The 19491-nt window shown below is 30.4% G+C and overlaps 1 protein-coding gene across 1 annotated transcript; it reads left to right on the top strand.

Annotated features, from left to right (window-relative positions):
- The first annotated feature begins 1380 nt into the window (after window positions 1-1380).
- Window positions 1381-19368, top strand: LOC143063152 (serine/threonine-protein phosphatase 6 catalytic subunit). The gene is made up of 10 exons (XM_076235133.1): window positions 1381-1495; window positions 11378-11473; window positions 12146-12211; window positions 12896-12963; window positions 13460-13533; window positions 14409-14488; window positions 16254-16373; window positions 16642-16731; window positions 17990-18047; window positions 18722-19368. The coding sequence occupies exons 1-10, from the start codon at window positions 1427-1429 to the stop codon at window positions 18910-18912; spliced, it is 912 nt and encodes a 303-aa protein (XP_076091248.1). The 5' UTR covers window positions 1381-1426; the 3' UTR covers window positions 18913-19368.
- The last annotated feature ends 123 nt before the right edge of the window (window positions 19369-19491 follow it).

Here is a 19491-nt window from a genome sequence, read left to right as displayed (position 1 = left end):
CGATGTAGATGCAGAATAAGAATAAAAATATTTATTATTCCAATCAAGGGCCCATGACATGTAACCATAGATCATGATTTGTTTCAGAAAAAAACATTTTATATATATTGAAATGAAACATTAAAAAGTTCAGACACTCACAGATGTTATAATCTCCATTCTATAAAAATCACATACATTTAATTCCAGGAAGGACCAGAACCATTAAATGATTACAATTAGCATTACATTATTATGACATACATTAATTTACATTTCGTCTTAATATCTAGACATGTAATAATATAGTTCCCTAAATATTTAAGTATAGAAAAATTTTCATAAGTAAACAACCAAACAAATTTTGCCTCATTTGAGAGATATGAAATATAGGGACAAATACTGTTTTTCTCCTTGAAAAATATCTCCCTATCGTCTGTGTATGCTGGACAACTAGTGTCAGTTTGGTATGGTCGAGACGTTTGGTTAAGTTAGCATAGTTTTAAGAGAGTTATCTCTCCTTAACCAGTAATTGGGTTATGTGTATATATGCGGATTTCAGAACGTAATTGAATTATATATTAGTTAGATTGTTCTCTTGTTTTATTGTTCCATAGATGTACATGTGTTTGAAAAATAGAACTTTATTAACTTGAAAAGAATTAAATATTTAATGCCAAAGCAAAACATAAAAGAATACAGAAGTTATTTTTTTCTCCACTGTTGAAGCATGATTTTTCATTTTCATTAAAACAACGGACTGATTTTTTTATTTCATAACTAATTTAAATTATTTGAAAACATACAATTTTTAAATTATTTTTTTTTAATTCTTAAATAAAATTAAAATAATACATATATAGTCAAGTCATTATAACTACCATTTTATAATCAGAATTAATCATCATCCTCTGTGTAAATGAATCTTTTGTTTTTTAAATGCATATACATCATGTACATGTATTGCATACATGTTATTTAGGGAACTATATTATTACATGTCTAGATATTAAGACGAAATGTAAATTAATGTATGTCATAATAATGTAATGCTAATTGTAATCATTTAATGGTTCTGGTCCTGCCTGGAATTAAATGTATGTGATTTTTATAGAATGGAGATTATAACATATGTGAGTGTCTGAACTTTTGTTAACGAAGTTAGATATTAAAACGCACCGTAATCTTCTATTTTAACGTGTTCATTAATATATGAGAAAATGGATTCAATATTCAAGAAGAAGAGAAAAATATAATTATGAAATAAAACTTTAAAATGAAATATTTTAATTTATATTGATATTTTAAAGATGGAATATGATTAAAAAGTATGTCAAAGTAATTTTCTTAACGGAAAAATTGAACAATAGATATACACTTTATAATAGAAATTCTGACTGGTTTAAAAATATCCTTATCGGGTACCAGAAACAGGGAAAACGACAAAATGTCTGACATTGAAAAGTGGATTGAAATAGCAAAAGATTGCAATTACTTGCCAGAGAATGACCTCAAAGTATGAAGCTTGAGAATGTTAACAATGTCAAATGATTCTAAATGTTAAAATGCATAAAAAAACAAACCCAAGACATGAATCGTCAGAGTTATTTTTAGAATTTCTGTTGTGAAGTTGATATAAATTTGTTTTATTTTTTAATCGTTTTTACAGTCGGCTTTTCATACTTACTTTAGTCACATTATTGAAGGAATTGCCCCTGCCATACTCATATATTTAGAGTAATTGTATATAAATGCTTTTGTTTACAGAATCTTGTACACCTTATCACTATTTAGAAATCGCTTTCATGTCGATCCTGCCCCACGTCTATCCGGCCCAAGTCGATCCATCCTACGTCAATCCGGCCCAACGTCGATCCGACCCAAAAGTCGATCCCGCCCAAATAAAAAATATATCAGTGATAAGGAATTCAAATAAAGAAATATATAAATTGTAATTCATAAATGTATATGAGTTATTATAATGTAAAAGGTGTACGGGAAAAAAAATGCTTTACAAGATTTCTAGATTATTGGGTATAATTATATTAAAAAAGTATTACAGAATTTAGGACAATCAACAGACATCAACCTTATTAATCAGCAGTATTAAATTATCAATTTCTTTCAATTGACTGTGATCTTAACAAGTCTTTCATCCTGTGTAATAACAAATAGTTACATACACAACGGCACAAGCCGATCCCCAAGCTGATACATACAAACTTAGTTTTGTTTGAAGTTCTTAAAATTCCTCAAATTGAGAAATGTTGTTTGATTTGCCGAATCCTTTTTGAAAATGTGCATTCAGTGTAATTGTTTTGTTATTATCTTCACTGATTATCCTGCAATAAAGAATAATGGATACTCAAATAACTTTTTTTTTATCTACTCACAACTATTCAAAATATTTTCAACTTTAAAAAAATATATTGACCATGTTGACTGTATTCGATATTACAAAAAAACACCAACAAGTGTTATAGAAGCCTCAGATGTTACCTGAAAAAAATACAATCACAACCGTTTTCGTATCGACTTAAAATATTTCATCTTACTTAATTGTACTCCAAATATATTCACACTTACCTGTTGTCATCCATCATTGATACTTTTTACAAATTCCATTTATACTAATTAAAAGTCTATATTATATATACATGTATACATTTGTAGTTTATTCTTTATCATTTATTATGGGGCCGGATCAACGTGGGGCCAGATCGACTTGGGGCCGGATTGACTTGGGGCCGGAACGACCATATGATATACCTTAGAAATCTGTCCCGCTTGAGGTTGAACTGTTGACATCATACAACAATCACTTTTTCATTGTGGTATCAGATGTTTTCTATTATGTAGTCAAAATTTTATGGGAACTTTTGTGATGTCCAGTAATGGCACACAAATATCAGCAATGATCATTTAACCCCCTGATCAAGCTCTTGGACATGATAATGATTCTTGGATTGTAACAAATGTTCAGATTGAAATTTTTTCTAACAATTTCATAACAGGACAGCACAGCAATTTTTTTTTTGAAGTTCAAACAATGATAATCATTTGATTATCGACTGATTTTTAGGCAGTTAAGCTGCCTTATACATGTTATACGAGCACCCTAGATTTGTGTTCTACCCAATAAATGCTGAAATATGTGCCATTGTTATTATCTATCTGGATGTTATGTTATCTATAACTAATTGGACGTTTTTTTCATACTTTTAATTCTTGATTAAAAAAATATGATCAGAAAAAACTTAAATGATCGTCGATTTATCCAAAAGTTTTAAAGTTGCACATAGGAAGTAGGGCACATTAGGAATCTTTATGTAGTTTATTATCCCCTGAGATTTTGGCTAAGCTGTCAAAGAACAAATGTATAAAATGTTTAATCGCCAAAAATCTCTAAAGACAAGTAGTTTAGATTTCCCAAATGGCAAAAGTCGTAGGAATATTGTTTGTCGTCAATACGTAGTCAACTACGTCAGAAGTCTTAAAATAAGTTCCACTGTTCATGCTGTTGGCGGCATTTTAAAAATTATAAGACGAAATTTTTGTATCTTTTCAATTTGGAGGCAGGGGTTTAAATTAGCGGTTGTCCGAGGTCTGCGACCATCCACTTTGCAGTCGGACTTTCGACTTGGTTACTAGCTACGCTCAACATGCCCGACTTGAGAGGAAATAAAAAAATAACTTGGCAAACCTTTTTACCAAAGTCTTCTAATAAACGATCTAAAAACTTGTTTTTAGCATTATTATTCATGACATCGATGTTCATTTTGATCAATCGCTAGCTTTATACAGAAAATCGCTGACAAATAATGTGTAAATTCGAGTAAAATCGTATCTGACCAAAACAACATTGAAAACAAAATGGCTGACATGAGAAGAAAATTACAATACCGGATCTGATTCTGGAAGGGGATACGGGTAATTCCGGGTTTTGACGATCTTTGAACTTTTAAAAAAATCAGACAGATGACAAAATACATCTTTGCATGGTAAATAAATATAAACACTAAACTTGAAAACCAAAAGATATATGTAAAAGAATGAAAAAAACAGAAAATATTTTGTTTTGAAACTCAAAATTACTTTTTGATAAATTTTAATGTCAAAATCCAATACAATGTGAGTCTTTGTGACAGCTGGGAACAGTATATCTAACAATATATATGGTCCTGGTGACAGTATAAATTTTCTTTATCAGTAATAAATGTTGGTAAAGCAAGTTAGATGCTTTTAAAGTGTAAACATATTACTGCAATTTCAATGGGTATTTTTTTTCTCAATTTTGATGGGTCAGTTAAAATAGCTGGAAGTTTCTTATTTTACACATATAGTGCAACTAGATTATATGATATCTGAATGTAAACAAATCATATAATATGTGTGTGGAGTCCTTTGGGGCACTCTATCTCCTCCTGTTTGATAACTTTGAAACGGATGAGATCCCCACCTCTCAACCATATACATTCATGTATGGGACTATATAACTAATCAAATGAAATATAGGTGAAGTCCCTAGGGTCACCCACCACCACCTGCTTTAGAACTTGGAAACAGTCGAGATCCTCACCCCTCAACCATATTTATTCATGTATGGGACAATATAACCAATCAAATGAAAAACAGGAGGAGTCCCTGGGGTCACCCCACCCCTCCTGTTTGGAAACTTTGAAACAGTCGAGATCCCCACCCCTAAACCATATATTTTCATGTATGGCACAATATAATAAATCAAATGAAATATACATTTGTAGGGGGAGTCCCTGTGGGTCATCCCACCCCTCCTGTTTGAGAACTTGGAAACGGTCGAGATCCCCACCCCTAAACCATATATATTCATGTATGGGACAATATAACAAATCATATGAAATATAGGTGGAGTTCGTGGGGCCACTCTACCACTTCCTGTTTGAGAATTTGAAAACGGTTGAGAACCCCAGCCATAAAACATATATATTCATGTATTGGACAATATAACAAATCAAATGAATTATAGGGGGAGTCCCTAGGGTCACTTCTCCTTCCTGTTTGAGAACTTGGAAACAGTCAAGATCCTCACCCCTTAACCATATATACTCATGTATGGGACTAAATAACAAATCAAATAGAATATAGGGTGAGTCCCTGCGGTCACCCCACCCCTGCTGTTGTATGAGAACTCAGAAACAGTCGAGATCCCCATCTTTAAATTAAACCATATATTTTCATGTATGGGACAAAAGAACTAATCAAATGAAATATAGGGCAGGGATGGGGTCGATTACTTTAAAATGTAATCGTTTAAATTACAATTACTTTGCTAATAAAATGTAATCGATTATATTATAATTACATCCTATTTTATATGTAATTGATTACATTAGATTACTTTTCTTCAAAGTAATCATGATTACTTTAGATTACTTATGATTACATTGTATATTGCAATATCAAAGTTTTTTTTATAACTTTTTATCCTCACAAAAAGCTAATTTTGGTGATTTTTTTTTTAAAGCCTTAATTAATTCATCTTATTCAAAAGAATTTATAGACAAGTACAATACAACATGTGTAATTTGATAAAATAGCTATAGACAAGTGTCCTTTCTCTATGTAAAAGATATAACTTTATTTTTTTCTACAAATTTTAACCAACTGCCTAATTAACAAAAAACCTAAACAAATAAGAAAAATTAATTAAATATAGTTTTATTGTCTGTTGGGACATAATTGACACATCCATTATTGTTTTTACAGGTATTAATCACTACTTCCATTTTTTTAAACAAACAATAGGTGAGCTTGGGTATTAAAATTTTATTGTCTTAATAACAATATCAATAAAGTTTAAAGTGGTTGATTGTCATTATTTGTTTGAAAATTTGTAATACTTGATCTAATTAATAATTAATAGAATTATTGCCAGGTGAAAACACAAAACAACTTTGTAACTCAGGAAAGTATATACATTTCTCTTTAAATTAAGAAACAGTTTATGTAATAAAAGATATTTTGTATTGATGAAACTTCTGACATCACTTATTGTTTACTATGTACATTGATTGTAATATTATGCGATATGTATACCATGTATACACTGCACATGTACTTGTTAATAGTGATGAGCCGTAAGTCTCAAAGTTAATAAAGAATAAAAATTAGAAAGCACATATTAAACACAAATTTATGGGAAACAAAATTTATTAAATTTGTCAATAAATGAAATCTGGTTTTAACTTCCATTTTGAATTAAGTGGGCTCATATATTTATGTCGACCATCAAAGTCAAATTGGAACTAAATGTTTTCTGCATTTGAATTTCAAAGTAGTTATGTAAAAATATTGGGTAAACTTATATGAAATTGGAGTTAATATCAGAAGTTTTCAATCAAGGTGGGGGGGGGGGGGGATGCAATCAAAGGCATATTCTTGTATCATATATAAGAGCTCAATCTCACAACAAAATATTGGAGAGGCAATTTCCTTCAGTAAACTGGTTATACAAATTTGTTATATAGATGATACAATTTATCCATTAAACAAGGTCCCATCATTGTGAATACTAGTTTCATGATTTTTAATTCAAGCTTTACATTTTCTTATTTTCATCTGGTCTATCAAAAACTATTTTCATATAGATACAAGATTTGTAATCAGCAAGTAATCATATGAATGTAATCTTAAAGTAATCTGAAAGTAATCATGATTACACCTGTTTTTTGCAATGTAATCGATTACATTACGATTACTTGTAATCAGAAATGGCATGATTACTGATTACATAGGATTACACTGCAAAATGTAATCCATTACATCTGATTACGATTACTGATTAGGATTACCCCATGCCTGATATAGGGAGAGTCCTAAGGGTCACCCTACCCAATCCTGTTTGATAACTTGGAAACAGATGAGATCCCCATCCCTCAACCATAAATATTCATGTATTGGACAATATAACAAATCAAATGAAATACAGGGGAAGTCACTGAAGTCCCCACCCCTCCTGTTTGAAAACTGGATAACTGTCGAGATCCAGACCCCTAAACCATATATATTCATATATGGGACAATATCATTGAAAAAATCAAATGAAAAAGAGGGGTAGTCCCTATGGTCACCCCACACCCTCTTGTATGTGTTTTGAGAACCTGTAAAAGATTCAGATACCAACTCCTAAACCATATTCATTCAAAAAGATGGAATGACATACAAGGTCAATCTCATAGGCGTCACATATGCATATCACTTTGCTAGACCTAACACCTGTCATTTTATTCCAAACTTCGACATCATGGACTTGGGGTGAAGGTGGGAGTCATTTACATTTACTATGGACAGGTCAGTCAGACCTCACCGTTGATCCCTGTAGTAGTAAACATTTGTCTGATTTCTGTCTCATAACTTTTGTACTGTAGAACACAAACTCAGTTTTCTTTCCAGGGAAGCAAGTCCATTCATACTTTTACAAGCTCGTACTAAAGTCAACTTGAACTACTAACAGTCAACTTGAACTACTAACAGTCAACTAATACGAACAATTACGATCAACTAGAAGAACTGCAATCATTGCGAATTTGTACCACTGCTGACTCAAGACTCATGACCATGAAAAAAAAATATACTTGATATATACGTTGCTATTGAAAACCTTGATAAAATATGAATTGTTTGCCTTAATGATTTAATTTAATTATTTAAATGAACATAAATGTACAATTATATATGAATGTTTAATGTTTGTTCTTTTAAATCTTTAAACAAACATTGAAGCAACATTAATATTGCCACAGTTTTCATAATTATGTTTGCCTTGGTTTTTGGTTAACTGCCAACAGTGCTTACAGCGCTTTGATTTTTTTATGAAATTGATTTTTTTTCTATAAGGTACTGCCTTCATCACAGCACCCTGCATTGGCCCACACCAAACAGCAAACTATAATGGTAGCACTCCACAGTTAGAAAATAAAATAAAAATGAGCCACAAAATGTTTTATCATCTCCTATTCCTGGATTTGTAATATGTTAACCTAACTGTTTGTGTTGTACATGTGCATACATGTATGTATGTAATCAGTATCTTCCATAGATTTGATTTTCAAGAGTTAAAAGGGTAAAAAATAATTCCTTTTAAGTGTATCCATGGCAACATTCTGTATTTATTTACCATAAAACAATTGTAAAAAGGGGGGTGAACATGTCACATATGGACCATAATTTGCTATTGGGCTCGTTTCCTATAACGATAGAAAAGTGATAAAAATGTGTATTACTGTAAGAAAAGTTGTAACTACATCTAAAGATGCCTTTATTTTTATCAACATACAAGTATATGCTAGTCTTCCCTAGAAAAAAAATTGAAATTAACAAATTTCAAAGATTATACGACCGTATTTTTGTGTCGTTTCTCGCGTTACTTTTCGCTTCCGAAGTGCATAACGCTGACTGATTTATAGATAATCGTCACCGGCAAATTCGTAACTTTTGCTTTCAAATAATAAAGAACATCGACCAATAAGAATAGTCAGAAGAAAATGCCGAGAACTATAAGTATTTCTGTAGCAGGTGTAAGAACACTAGCGTTACTTTGGTTTCTGATTTCGTAACGCAAATTTTAGATGATGTAATCTGCTTTGTTGTAATAGAATTCTTTATAACAATATGCAAATATGAACTCTCGCGAGATGTTCAAACAGGTAAATCAGAGATGATTTACATTCTAGTTTTGTTCTTCTTAATAATTAAGTTAGAAAATGACGTTATCATTATGCAATACATTTCACACGAAACAGAAGTCCAGTTATTTCCTTTTTTTTATGAAAATTGTTTTTGTCGTTAAGTTCTAATAATTTCCGGTCATACGTGAAACATGTGACTAACATGTGATCACACCCTTACGGCTGGATATATGAAATACTAGGTCTTAACATTGTTTTTGTTTCCAACAGGATGTTAGCAAACATAATCTGTAGACTTGTTTCGTCTTGTTTAAAAAAGGAAAATACAATTTTCAAAGAGATTGCGCCGGGGGTCTATTATTTTTCCTATGTGCATAATGTTACATACAATCTTGTGTGAAAATAAATGCCCAATGACTTGACAAAATCGATTTCAGATTTGACAGACGTTATAACACACTTCGTTTCCAGATAACGATGTAAAGGGTCCTTCGAAAATTCAATCGACATTACGTCTCTTATCATTGTGCCGATGCTCGTTGGATTGATTTTGCTTCAGCAGTAAATATTACTGGATATTTTAAGTGAATAAAGATAATTTAATAAAAAATACATGTTAATATACCGTTACACTTGGAATGTACAAAGTTGGTATCTTTGTCACAATTTTTAATTATTTTTTTTTTATTCATGTTCTGCAAACACTTTTCAGAAACGCAATAAACTTGTCAAAGGAGAAGTAAACTTTTACCATGCATGACTTGAAAGGAAGTACTTAATTGATTTTAGCCCACTAAAGTAGGTTAAAATGTGGAAACCATGTACCATGTAGATGGTGTACAGGTCACAAATATCACATGGTGCCTATTTTAAAGATTTTAATTACAAGTTAAAAGTTTTTTTCTTTACTGGATTTAAAGAATTTTTCATTGCCAATGATTTGGAATAAATTGTATATAACTGGAATTTCAAAACCAAATATAAATACATTTTTTTGGCTAAAACATCAAGATACAACGATTATGGTATCCTGTATCATGTGTATCAATGAAGAAAATATGGAAATTTCTGAATAAATTGTACTAATTGTTTTCAAAACAAGCACATATTTAGGAGTTTTATAATACTGTTACATTTAAGATGGATTTTAAGAAAAAGTATACTGTTCAGATTATTTTAAGCAGATTTTGCAATAAAATAAAACTAAAAAAATGCTTTCGGTTTCTTATGGTTTCCTGTCGCGTTTGAAAAAAACTTTAAGTTAACATTGAAAATAGATTTTAAATATTAACATGAAGCAAGTAACACTAGTAATGGTGTTCATTTATGTCTTTTGAAATATATTGTGCAAAATAAAGAAAATAAAGATTGGTTTCCTGTTTGGTTTCCTGTCACGTAAACGGTGAATCAAAATGTATTAATTTTTTCTTGAAAAACTCAATTGTTCCATTAATACTATTCTAACACCAACACAACCCACAGAATAAAAGTTAAAGTTTTAGAACTTATAAAAAAGGATACAAAAAGAAACCAAAGGCCGAATACCAAATTATGGTCCATATCCCCCCCAAAATGTGGATCAAACTAGAATTTCAATGCCATAGAGTGATACCTTTTTAGAAACTGTTGACATTAATCTTCCTAATGATCAAATAAAAAATGGGTGGCTTTTGCCTCATTTTTTCATAAAATCTAATCACAAAGTTCCTGCGACAAAAAGTTGGAAAAAAACATTACAATAATTGCAAGACCAATGTATGGTATTGACATACAGATAGGGACTGTCATACAGAAAACAGCCTACCGGTTTATTACGTACATTATATAATCTTGATGGTCATATAAACCCAATACAAAGGCTATTTTAATTCTTAGCTATTCAAAAATGAATTTTATTGCACACTAGCTCTCATATTTGAAAAATCCACAGGGGCCAAAATGTGAAACTACACACCTAACTGTGGAGTGCTACCAAAAGGGACCCAAAAATGGTGTGTTAGACCATTACAACAGGAAAACCAATGGTTCTATCTATTAAAAAAAAAAAGAAACACTTATGACCTACATTAACAGATAACAAGTTAACCACTGAATAAAAGGTTTCTGACTTAGGGCAAGTGCAAACAAATGCACCTTCATTTGCATAATATTAGGTATACAATCTGAATATTAGTTGTATATCTTGTTAAGTTTCCTACACTACAAAGATGTTGAGCATGTCTTTAAGGCTTATGATGATAGATTTTCTGATTTTTTGTTTAGAAGATTGAATAATATTAGTAATTTCATGTACATTTAAAAAAAGATGTGGTATGATTGCCAATGAGACAACTCTCCACAAGAAACCAAAATGACACAGAAATTAACAATTATAGGTCACTGTACGGCTTTGTGTATGTTTAAAAAAAAAAGTTTTTCTAAAACTTTAAAGTCCTTAAATTATAATTAAACAAGGAGAGGAAATGTTAACAAGTGCTTTCCTCTTTGCTTTAGAATCGCAAAGAAAAACAAAATTGAGAGACAAAAAGTTGACTCAAGTGTAAGCCCTTAGAGCATGTAGAGGTTTTGGTGATTTCTTTTGAAAACAGATTGTCTATTATAATAATCTATATATCATGTTAATTGGAATAGTTTTCAACTTTAACCATTTAACATGGTTAATCATATATACAAAAGTCATGAAGACAAGAACTACTGAACTATCATGACTATTTTTATAAATACTTTTTCAGCGATTATGTGACATGGTATGTGAGTTACTACTTGAAGAATCCAATGTACAGCCTGTATCATCCCCCGTCACTGTGTGTGGTGACATTCATGGACAGGTAAATATTTATCATAAATCCCTCAATTACAAATTAAAAGTGTTATGAAGTAGAGGAAAACTTCTTCCAGAAGCTGATGAATTAATGGACACCCAAAATTGTGATTGATTGAATTTGAAATGTTAAAAAACTTTCTTGAATAATCATGATAAACTGTCCCATTGTGTCCTGACTAGAATGAACACTTTTTAAAAAAAAAGATGCATTATCTTTACAGAATATAGATATGTCCTACCTACAATTATTAAAAATTAAACCTTTTTATATCTCAAAATACAATATTAATATCAATGGCCAAATAAACTACTGTACCCAGTGCTACATATTAAATGATCAGTGTTCAGCCTTTATCATTACATGTCTTTGTGTGCTGAGATTCGAGGACAGGTAAGTTTTTGTTTTTGTATATTGTTCAGTCCATTTCAACATACTCACTTTATAAGTTTTACTGTGTATTGTATCCCTTACAAGGCTTTGAAATGCACCATTCTACTTTATGTTCTGATATATTATGTCAACCAGAAAAAGAGTGTTTGTCATTTGAAACATAAAATAAAGATTAATTCTTAAGAAACTTCCTAATTTTTGTTAGCTTTAAAACACACAAATGTTTTTTGCCAAATTATCAAATAATAATTATGTAGTGCTAAATTAAAGACTGTTTTCTTTCAGTTTTATGACCTGATAGAATTGTTCAAAACAGGAGGCCAAGCACCTGACACTAATTATATATTTATGGTAAGTCACCAGACTACACAGCATTACAGATTAAAATAAATATTGAGTTACTGTAATCTGATTGAAAAATTTATTAATAATTACTTGCTATACATTTGTAAGAAGCTTTTAAAAAAAGAATGCAACTGGACCTGTGGAAGGAGAGCCCGTAAATAATTTGTGTCACGAATGAATGCATCATTTAATAATATATTTGTTCTTTTCTGTCCCATTTTGGAAGAGTTTTTACTTTATACTAAGACATTTTTAAAGAATTATTACATGTACTAATGTTTTTTTTTTACCTCCATTCTAGAAGTAGGGCTGTTATTGCATTCACTATGGATGTCCATTTGTCCAACTATTATTATTGAAACTTTTTTCCTGGGTATTACAGAGTCCTGAACACAATGACTATATTTTAGCAGTAGTTTGACAGTGATGAGTTGTGACATGTAATATTTTAATTGTCAGATAACTTCTTTCTGTTGACTGATAATTTGAATTTTTTATATATGTTAAATGAAAATGTGTCATTCTTTCCTCAAATATTACTGCACTGAATGACTGCACAGTTATACATTTCAGACACTAATCATTGGCAGAATTGTTATAGTTCTTATATTTTATCTTTTGTATATATATATATATAATGAGTTTTATATAATATGATCATCAGTGAACAGAAATTTTATTTCATTCTAGGGTGATTTTGTAGACCGAGGATATTACAGTTTAGAAACGTTTACATTACTGCTCACATTAAAGGCAAGGTATGTCTGCTTTGTATAACCTCAGTGAAAGGTTATCAGTCTTTTTTTCTTCAAAATATGTGTCTAATATCTCATTATCTTGTGAGTCTACTTTTCAATACTACTGAACAGAATGGCTTCATTTTTAATCAGAAGCTTGTTTGCGATGAGTTGTAACAAATGTGCAAATCTGTCAGACACCTACTTCCTGTTTAACTGATAGTTGAAAAGTCAACACTCATAGTTGTGATTATTATAATAATTAAGGTCAAAATAATCTCAGTACATATATAATAGAAGAAATTGTATGAAAAACAGATGTAAGAGACATTGAAGACTAAAAAATGAGATTAGAAAAATATTTTGACTGGATTATTTTGATATTGAACTAGAATATGTGTAAGAAATTGTCACTGAATTTGTGATGGTGTGATGGTTTTCAAGTAAAAAATAATACACAATTGTTATAAATATGACTTGAAACTGAAAAACCTAAAATTGAATTTTAATGTTTAAGGTGGCCGGACAAAATGACCCTACTGAGAGGTAACCACGAAAGCAGGCAGATTACACAGATATATGGATTTTATGGTAATTTAGAATTCAATTTTTGTCCATCTGACAGACACAGGAGCTACATACTGTAAATTCAGAAATAATGCAATATTTTTATTATTGGGAAAAATGCGACAAGGTTAATATCACAATAATTTAAACTCGCATTTTTAAATTTTTCATATGAATTACGGTAAACAGTATTTTTCTCAATTTAGAGAAAAATAAAATTCGCATTTTAGTCTAAAATGACAAAATCGCAATAATTTCTGAATTTACAGTATTCTTAGCTTCCTATTAACAGAGGCAACTTACACTCTTATCATTGCACATACATTAAATAGAATGTATGTAATTTAGAAACTCATCAACTTGAATTATGGATCTTTATGTTAGCAGTCTTATTGGACTGAATGAATGTGTCACTGATAAATGTGAATTTTACTGAATTTGCTGTAGGAGACAATTTTAAAAAGTTCAACATAAGATTCTAAGGGGACATAGAAGACTTGAAGAATAACTGACACATCATGGCTAAAAATGAAAAAAAACTGCAGTTTATACAACGCTATATAGAAATCTAAAGACTGACCAACATGAACTCCATCTAAAACTTGTGGGATCATTATGTGCTTCAGAATCTAAGGCAGTTCCTGTTCAATTAGTGGCACGCATAATGTTGCACATGGTAATAACATATGTGGTTGTAAGTTATATTAAAAAAATGTGGTGTAAATATCAGAAACAAAATTCTTCAAATCTATAAATTACTTTCATATAAAGATTGATTGACACATGCACACACCTTTCAAAAATGTTAACTATTTGACCCCTCAAAACTATTTTTTTTATCTGCCCCTGAAAGAATAATGTCACCAAATAACTGATAAATATTATTTTATGTTATTCAGATGAGTGCCAGACAAAGTATGGTAATGCTAATGCATGGAGATATTGTTGTAAAGTATTTGATCTTCTAACAGTTGCAGCAGTAAGTTTATAACAGTGATTAAACATTGTTACAGTACATGTAAACAAATTTTTATGCTCCATTTATGGGCATTATATTTTCTGGTCTGTGTGGTCGTTCGTCCGTCTGTCCGACCGTCTGTCCCGCTTCAGGTTAAAGATCTTGGTCAAGATAGATTTTGATGAAGTTGAAGTCCAATCAGCTTGAAACTTAGTACACATGTTCTTTATGATATGATCTTTCTAATTTTAATGACAAATTAGAGATTTTACCCCATTTTCACAGTCCACTGAAAATAGAAAATGATAGTGTGGATTGTGCATCCGTGTACTATGGACACATTATTGTTAAACCTAATACATTGTTTATACACGATTGTTGTAAATGTAAGGAAATTATGAGAACATGCATATTATAAATATATATTCCAATATTAAATAAATATGTCACCTCAATCAGGTCAATTTACATTTAGACGGGGCATATTGTGGTATACCAATGTTCATTCATTCATCCATCCATCAACGCTTTTCACCAAATCTACTATAATTTTAACAAAACATTAGAATTGAAGGAAAAAAATGTTCTGGTTTGTAATTCCATGGAAACAGTACTTTGATTATCAAATTGAAGCAAAATTTTCACATGTGCCATAACTTGAGTATGCTTTGATTATACAATAGCTCTTATAAGTAGTCATCTGGTAATTTTTGTGGCAATGGATAGTATGCAGATCAAATATCATAATAATTTTTTTTATTTGAGCATTTTAATAAACGTATATGCTAGCATGATTATATTGAATATTATAAAGTAGTATGTGATAAAAAGAATTATCATATACTTAGACTAAATAACATATGATTTTTACCGTATGATAATAGCATTAAATTAAAGTATTTTCCATATTTTTCGAATTGGTGCTTAGCGGGCTGATATGAAAAGTTTATCACATGCTTCGATTGTTATCACATGCCTTTCCGTAACGTTATCACATGGCATTCCGGTGATACTCGGCAAATTCCGGAAAATACATCTCAATGCTACCATTACAAAGTAGTGTACAAAACAATTATTTGAATACTGGAAAGTATATTGTGTAAAATAATTAAATTTAATTAAAAAAAAGAATATTAAATAAATGAATTTTTTAAGTTTTTCTGAAACATAATTTAGAAAGTTACTTTAAAAAAGTTGACTTTTCCAAACAATGTTCATTATGTATCATATTGTTGAATTATTTTTTTGTCGATTCGTCTATATTAAAATGTGTTTTTTTTTTCTTCTGTTGAGGCATATGATGGAAAGATTTCATATTGAATGTATCAAATTTTGGGTCCGACGTCCGTGAACTTTTTACTCTTTCAACTTCTTTTCGGAAACCACGTAGAGGATCAATATGTGAATCTGTTATTTTTCTCTACTGTTGAAGCATATGATAAAAAGATCATAACATGTCATTTTTCATATCGCATGTATTATCAGCCCTCGGTCAATATCAGCCCTCGAGCCATGCGGCTCTTGGGCTGATATTGAACCTAGGGCTGATAATACATGCGATATGAAAAATGCCATGTAATAATCTGATACTATTAAATGTATGCCACCATAATATGACCAGATATATCTGTGTGCATTTAGTTTAAATGCATTCACATCAGCTATCATACTTATTTCAAATCTGTAATATAATGCTGAGTAAGTTTGATAGATTGATTTGAATATGCATCCTTCAAATTGAATATTTTGAAATTTCATTGATTGATTTTATTTTGTATAATTGTAGATAATAGATGAAACAATTTTATGTGTACATGGAGGATTATCACCAGACATTAAAACTATTGACCAGATACGTACAATAGAGAGAAATCAAGAAATACCACATAAAGGGGCATTCTGTGATATCCTTTATTACCAAAAATTATATACATATAAATTAGATAAGTTGTCCACCATAAGTATGTGGAAGACCACATTAACTGTAGTATACACACAAGCAGCCCTGATTTTATAGCATGATAAATCTTGCTCACAAGATAACATTGCGTATACACAAATTTTCCTACCAGGACACATTATGGCATTTCCTAGCCCTCAGGTTATTTGTAAAATATAGAAATTGTTAATGAAACAATTTTTCTTATATAACTTTTCCTTAACACATTGAACATTTGGTATGGTCTGATCCAGAAGATGTAGATACATGGTCTGTTAGTCCAAGAGGAGCAGGATGGTTGTTTGGTGCCAAAGTTACTAATGAGGTTAGTAGTATGCATGCTACTATATCTTAAAGCTAGAGTTTAAATATTATTATTAATATTTGACTCTAAATAACCCTCTGAATAATTTTTCATGACACCTTATTTGTCATATCTGGACTTTTCAAACACTTCCTGGTACTTTATCACTTATAGTCATTAGACCTTTCAGGCACCTATAAAATTAACTAGCACTGATTGTGACTAAAAAGCAATATTCAAAATTTATTTTTTGAAATACATTTGATAATTGAATCTTGTTGACTGTTTCCTAGTTTTGAATATATATGATTTACTTCTATATAAAAATGAGGATATACATGTATATAGGATTATTGCCAATTAGACCATAGGACTAAGATGTTAACACTATAGGTCATCTTAAGACCTTCAACAATGAGCAAAATCCATTCTGTTTATTAGGCTATTAAAGACCCTGGCATAACAAAATGTGAAACAATCCAAAAGGAAAAACCAATAGCCTGATTTATGCTAAAAGGAAAAACCAATAGCCTGATTTATGCTAAAAGGAAAAACCAATAGCCTGATTTATGCTAAAAGGAAAAACCAATAGCCTAATTTATGCTAACAGGAAAAACCAATAGCCTGATTTATGCTAAAAGGAAAAACCAATAGCCTGATTTATGCTAAAAGGAAAAACCAATAGCCTGATTTATGCTAACAGGAAAAACCAATAGCCTGATTTATGCTTAAAAGAAACTAATCAAAGAACAAATATTATAGCAACTAACAACAACCTCTGAATTAATGGATCTTGAATATGGATAGGCACAGTTTATAGATATAGGAAGATGTGGTATGAGTGCCAATGAGACAACTCTCCATCCAAGTAACAATTTATAAAAGTAAACCATTATAGGTCAAGGTACGGCCTACAACATGAAGCTTTGGCTCACACCGAACAGCAAGCTATAAAGGGCCCCAAAACTGATTACTAGTGTAAATCTATTGAAATGGGGAAAACAAACGGTCTAATCTTTTTAAAAATGAGAAACGAGAAACATATGAACAACATTAACAGATGACAACTACTGTACATCAGATTCCTGACTTTGGACAGGTGCAAACATTTGCTGCAGGATTAAACGTTTTAATAGTATGTTTGTGAACACTCAACCTTCCCTTTACCAGAATTAGTTTTTTTCAAAGCCTGTAATGCAGTTATTCAATTGTATAAAAAGTGCTATATATTGGAATCAAATTTGAATGTTTGTAATATATGTTTACAATTTTGTTTTAGTTTGTACATATAAACGGTTTGAAGTTGATATGTCGAGCTCATCAGTTAGTGCATGAAGGTAAGTTACTTTAGTTTTTTGTTGGATTTTTTTAATTTTGAATTGTCCATGTTTGTCTTGATTTGAAATTGCATTGAAAAACCTTCTCATGGTGTGGTCCTGCTTTTTGAAAACAACCTCCACCACTAGTTTGTCACATTTATTGATTTAGAGCATACTTGTACTAAACAATAATAGAAGTACCGGTATAATACAACTCAACATGTAACCCAAACAATGAAGCAAAAGAACTTTCTATTAAAATAACCAAATTAAATTTGGATGCAATGCATTCACCATATCAAGCCATCTTAGTATTCTTAGTATACATATGAATATAATTTATTTAAACAAAATTTGAAAATCAATAATACAAGAATTGGATCCACTTTCATACCTGCCATTTTTTTCCAAATCTCTATGGGGGATTTTAAGTACAAGAGGACCTAATGCATATATTATATTTGTCATTTATGGTTTTGAATGAGTATACCTGTATTTAAATGTATATTAATTATAAAGAAAATTGGATTTTAAGCCTTTACACACCTACATTTCTTGTTGTTGTGAAATTTATATCATAGGTTTACATCAGCAATGTAAAGCAATTACAATTATTTTTTATAACATATTGAGTTGAAAAAATTGTATAATTATAATAATAAAAAATATGAATTTTAATTTGTACATTTCAGGATATAAGTATATGTTTGATGAGAAGTTAGTAACAGTATGGTCAGCACCTAATTACTGCTACAGATGTGGAAACATTGCCGCAGTATTATCATTTAACGACGCAGATAACAGAGAGGCGAAACTTTTCAGAGCGGTTCCTGATTCAGAACGAGTTATACCAGCAAAGTCAACAACACCATACTTTTTATAGAATTAGTTGATAAAGACAAATAATTTCAAACAGAATAGTTGAGTGACAAATAATTTCAAACAGAATAGTTGAGTGACAAATAATGACAGATTCATATGATCGCAAATGAACTGTTTAAGTAAACAGACCTGTAGAATCAGAAAATTGTATCAAAATAATCACATGTTTGAATTGACTAATTATTTATTCTGTATGTTTGAAACTAATTATATTGGATAAGGGCATAATCTAGGACAAATTGTGCATAAACAACTACTTAGTTGTGGTCACTTCTCTTCTTTTTCGTTGCATCTGAATATATACTGTAAAAAATTAACATTAATATGTAGACATTGCAACAATTATGTTCCTCTTATGAAATTCTAGATTATTTTCTGTTTACTTTAATCATTTGTTATTGTGTAATTTTATTCATGAATATATTCACCAATACATGGTTATTCATTAATTTTAATGAAACTAATTATTTTGTACATAATTCTCCCTCACAATTTTTCATCTGGGCTATTCCTATAAAATGAATGTGATAGGGTTGTAAAGGACTTCCAAATTTCCCCTACATACAACTTACTTTATTTT

Source organism: Mytilus galloprovincialis, chromosome 2 (genome assembly GCF_965363235.1).
Source record: "Mytilus galloprovincialis chromosome 2, xbMytGall1.hap1.1, whole genome shotgun sequence".
NCBI classification, from domain to species: Eukaryota; Metazoa; Mollusca; class Bivalvia; order Mytilida; family Mytilidae; genus Mytilus; species Mytilus galloprovincialis.
Note: the sequence above shows the minus strand (reverse complement) of the source record. Positions and strands in the feature narration are given on the sequence as shown.

Excerpts from the sequence above, each read along its gene's own strand:
- LOC143063152 (XM_076235133.1), top strand. The coding sequence starts at position 1,427 with ATGTCTGACATTGAAAAGTGGATTGAAATAGCAAAAGATTGCAATTAC. Across the intron at positions 12,964-13,459 it reads CTGCTCACATTAAAGGCAAG|GTGGCCGGACAAAATGACCC; the intron begins GTATGTCTGCTT and ends TTAATGTTTAAG. Across the intron at positions 18,048-18,721 it reads TCATCAGTTAGTGCATGAAG|GATATAAGTATATGTTTGAT; the intron begins GTAAGTTACTTT and ends TGTACATTTCAG.